Raw genomic sequence first — 5,206 nt, 5'->3', positions numbered from 1 at the left:
CGATCAAATTCATTTCCACAATCAACAACATATAGATTAAACCTTCACCTAAAAGAATAATAGCTTCAAATTCATCACGAAATTGTTCAATTAAATCACAGAAAACATGATCAATTAAACATACATTAACCTTAACCTAAAGAATTGTTCAAGGAATTCACACAACGATTGTTCGCAGTTGTATTCGGAAACATTCGATCAAATTCAATTCAACTTATCAACAACATATCGCTTCAATTAAATCGCTCCGAATTGTTCAATTAACATCTCCTAGAACAACAATCGATCAAATTCAATTCAATTCAATTCATCAATCAACAACATATACATCAACATCAACCTCAACCTAATAAGAAAAATTGTTTTAAATTCATCTTAATCAATCAAACAAATCAAACCTTACAAATCTCAGAACTCAGTATAACCACCACCAGCTTCATCATCAAGCAATCCACCATACGGATTGTCATCACCAAACCTCGAATCCCTAACCGCCGCATGCAACAACACAACCACAACCGAAACCGCAACACTGACAAACAAATTCATCCAAACATCCGCAAAAAACAGCGCAACAACCGTAGCAACACCAAGCACTCCAACAACAATACTCTCCGAGATCGTAAATCCGGCGATTTCAACGGCGGCGTCAGGGAGGCGCGTGAGGTAGACGAAGTGCCAAGCGGCGGCGGTAACGAAGAGGATGAAGAGAGATAAAGGATGGAAGAAGAGAGAGATGAAGAAGATAGTTAGGGTTAGGTGAAGGTAGTTGAGTTTGAAGTAGGATAGGTTAACGGCGACTCGTGTAGTTAAGTCGGAGACGGAGACGGGGAGGGAAAGGTGGGAGGTTGAGAAGAATTCTGACCATGGTTTGGTGGTGCTGAAGGTTGGGGTGTTGTAGTCGTCTTGTGGTGTCGCCATTGTTACGGGGGAGAAGGTGGTTGTTTATGAATAAGATATTTATGATTGACTTTGGAATGTTGGGGTCTTGGCCCTTGGGGGTGAGAGTTTGTAACTTTGTATATGGAGGATTGGAGGGTCTTCCGATATGCCCGAAAAATGGTACCGGTTGGGAAAAGGTCGGGTTAGTTTGAGTCGCGGTATAATATGGGATTAGTTCGGAATTAATTTTGACCGATTTCGAGCCAAGCTTTGACCGAGCTGATCCGAGGGCTCTATGAGCCGGCTCAGATTATTTACACCCCTAATATGGGTTAGTTTGAGTCGCGGTATGATATTGGTTAGTTTGAGTATGGATGTAGCTTGTTGGTCAAGATGGTAATTGTGACCCAGTCTGAACCCAACTTTTAAAAATTCATACTTGATCCACTATTTAAATACCTATATTTAAATTCACAATTAGAAAATCCATGTCCTCAAGGCTCTATCTTTAAAAAATTATTAGAGTAAACTAAGCTCATTCCTCACGAAAGCGATATTATTTAATGCATGTGACGTTTCGACCCAAACGGGTTTGTTTAAAAAATCTTTTTCTTTTTTTAGGCTTCCTTTTTAAGTTTAAGAAAAGCGGGGACCTTCCGCTGAGACAGGATAGGAAGAGGTTCCTTTTGCTCAGAAAATGCTTTTTGTGTAGAAGATGGTCGCGCTTAGAGTATAAATGAAGGGAGTGAAACGTCGCTTCGGTGAATCACTTGAGCCGCAAAGACACCTTAAGCCCTTGTTAATGCGGGAAAAGGGATCTGACTAGATGGAGGGGATGGAACAACCTACCATCTATTCCACAACAATTCGTGCCCGATCTTGGTTGGCCTTTCACCCCTAGCCTAAATTCCACCGGTATTTCCTATTTAAGGAAGGGTCAGTGCTGCTTGCTATGCGGGGAAGCTTGCTTTGCCAGCCAAACTATCATTCTTAATGCTCAAGACATCTCTTTCCAACCGAAAAGTCGGTAAGGAATGCTTTGACGGGTGCTTTCAATCTGGGATATGCGGGTAATTTCTCCAGCATACCCCTGGTTGGGATGGGTAGACCCACCGGTTAGACCGAGCGGCCAAAAGGCCCCGATAATTAAATATTTTAAAATTTCCTTGACATTTAATTTTCTCATGTAAGATACGTATCGAATTTTGGATATATGGTGGAGCGGGTATAGATTTTAAAATTTTGGATATTAATCGGGTTTAGATATGGATCGGTGATCCAACAAATAAGTGGATTGTGTTTGGATTTCGTAAAACCCGATCCATCGCCATCTCTAACCGGGACGAAGAGAGTACATTTGTTCTGTTCTGTTCTTTTCGACTAATAAGAGTTGAACTGAACTGAATGGAGTTAAGCTGAACTAATGAAGTTAAAATAAGAGTTACTCTGTGAAGAAATTAGCTAAACAAATTGAATAAAACTAAAATGAACTAAATTAAAATGAGATGAAATTAAACCAAAAAAAAAAAAGACAAAAAACAGAGGCATTGTAGCATTAAAATTGCTTTCAAAGAATCTCAAGTTCACACCATAGAGCTTGCATCATTGGGCTTCCTTCTGTAGAAGCCCTCTGCCGTTGCAACGACAAAATTTGAGTTGTGGGTTGAGCGAGGCACGTGGCCCATTATGATTTTGTCATTGGTTACTTGGTACTCAATCGGTCCATTATGATTTTGAAGAATGAAGGTCCATTACTTTTCAATGGTGCGGATTAAATTTGGGGTAGATCGAATGGTTGTATATATTTATCTATAAAATACTATTAAAATGCATCCTAAAAAATGTCAACTAGACAAAGCCACGTAGGATGTGGAAAAGCCACATAGACATTCACATTGCCACCTTGGTTAAAATTGACACACGCCTACCAAACCACTCTTCACGCAGACATCTATATTATATAGTTAAAATGCTACTTATACCATTTAATTTTATTCCACATGTCATTTTTAGATTGATTAATATTAATTATTTTTAATTTATATTACTTGATTGATGACAATTGACAACATAACATTAACTTATAAAATTAACATTTTAATTCAATGTTTTGTAATAAAACATGTTAATGAATTTATTAAAGTTTTTCATAGGCTTTTTTTTTAGTTTATTTTCATATGATGAAATATTGGTTGAAAATGTTGTAATTTTTTTTTTTGGTAAAAAGTTAAACTTAACTTTCCTGAAATTGTACCACTTAAAATTTACACCTACATCTATTTATTTAAGATCGTTATACAAACCCTTTTAATTAAAACTAAAATAATTCTTGAAATTTAATAATATTCTTAAAAGTAGAGGTATGACATTTTATTTCAACCACTATTTAAGATCAATAATAATAATAATAGTAATTTTCATTAGCATTTTTTCCTAGTTGTTTTACCTCTTGAGTTTCTCACTAATGAATTATTTTATTTAATAATACTCATAACTCGAAAATAAATGAAAAGGCAAATTAAAAGATGGGAAGCAATAATTTATAATGGCTATTAAGCCTACAATAGTTTTCATTCACTAATCCTCCATTTTATAACTATTACTCGTGAACTTCCAAATTACAAACTATATTGCATGGTTGAATTAAAAAATTCCAAAAAAAATATGTAACTTACCAAAATTCACATCAAAATATCTTAATTTACAATTAAAATTCTCACATTACAATAAAAACTAGTATTGGTGCCCGTCTTCGCCCGGGCTATTTCTACTTACCATTAATTTTTTTTTCGTTAAATAAAATTACTTAAAGTTGCATAACTTATAAATTTATCATTAATATATTTTTCTATGACATATCTTAAAATTACGATGAAATAAATTTTGAAACAAATTCACTACTCCCGCTATTAATATTTTACTCTTATTAATGAAACATTAGTAATAAAATTTTACTACTTGCATTGTCCGTAATCATTGTTACTTTCACTACCGTATACTAATTTATTATTTTATTTTAAGGAAATGACCATCTTCTAGTATTCTATAAATATTTGGGAAAATTACCAAACATCTTTTTTCTTTTATTCTCCTTGAAATTGACCATCTTAAATAATTAATTATTTTATTTTAAGGAAATTGATCATCTTAATTAATTATTTTGTTTTAAGGAAATTGACCATGTTTTAGTATCTTATAAATGTTTAGGAAAATTATCAAGCTTTTATATAATGTAATTTTAACCCAAATTATATAATATTTGCATTGAGATCCTTTAATCGGGTCCATCACACGGTGCTAGTGATTTAAAACTATATAGTATAATTAATTTGTATAACTTTCTTTAATTACATTGAAGTCCCTTGGTTTCTGGAATTAATATATAGTATTGATTGATTGATAAATGTTAGTGAATCAATTAACATTTTTCATAGTAATATATAGCTCATAAAAGTTATACATTTATTTATTTATTTCAAATTATACAAACTTGAAAAAAAAACAAATGAGTAGCTTAATAATATTCTTAAACGTAAAATTACGGCATTTTATATTCTACCATTATTTAAGTTCAACCCACGATAATTTTCACATAAGTCCAATGATTTTCTTAAAGGCATCGTCGAATTTTCTCACAAGTCTCTTCTAATATCCTACCCTTCCCTAACTGTTACTCCATTTAACTCTCATACTAATTTCGCAATAATTCCTACCACCATAAAGATTGTAAAAAGCAACCCACTATATACAACCTTTTGAATGCTTTTGTATTTTTCCTAATAAATATTTATGTCATTTAAAGTTTGTGAACACTAATTTTAGTGTACATTATTTGACTTCCGAATTAGCATTATTTAGTCTCTCCTATTTAAGAACGTCTCACTTGTTTTCCTCCAAAACAATCATTTGTGGGTGGTAAAAATTTGTAGTATTTTCTTTAACTTGAAGTTGGAATGACGAAATACTAATTTGTGTATTATTATTTTTAGGGTTAAATAATAACATAAATACTCTAAACTATAGGTGTCCTTCTCATAATACTCCAACCTATATTTTAACTTGGAATAAATCCAACTTTCTGTAACATCTTCTCAAAATAGAATCGGATGACTGACTACCTGATCGGCCGGTAATTGTCATTTTACTTTTTTTTAATAAAAACATAATTATTACTCCATCCTAACTCCTAATTAATGTCTTCTACCCTTAATGTGTATTTGTGTTATTTGAACACAAAATTAACAAACAGAGACGATGCTTTTGGTGTATCCATGTGACTTGTCCACATCAATCATCCACCTTCCTAACCACCGCAACACAGCTC

The 5,206-nt window shown here is 33.1% G+C and overlaps 1 protein-coding gene across 1 annotated transcript; it reads right to left on the bottom strand.

Moving 5' to 3' along the window:
* Positions 1 to 408: 408 nt before the first annotated feature.
* Positions 409 to 921, bottom strand: LOC141623529 (PRA1 family protein D-like). Its single transcript, XM_074439632.1, has one exon. The coding sequence runs from the start codon at positions 919 to 921 to the stop codon at positions 409 to 411; it is 513 nt and encodes a 170-aa protein (XP_074295733.1).
* Positions 922 to 5,206: the final 4,285 nt, after the last annotated feature.

The sequence above is a fragment of the Silene latifolia genome, chromosome X, assembly GCF_048544455.1.
Source record: "Silene latifolia isolate original U9 population chromosome X, ASM4854445v1, whole genome shotgun sequence".
NCBI classification, from domain to species: domain Eukaryota; kingdom Viridiplantae; phylum Streptophyta; class Magnoliopsida; order Caryophyllales; family Caryophyllaceae; genus Silene; species Silene latifolia.
This window is presented reverse-complemented; position numbering and strand designations above follow the sequence as displayed.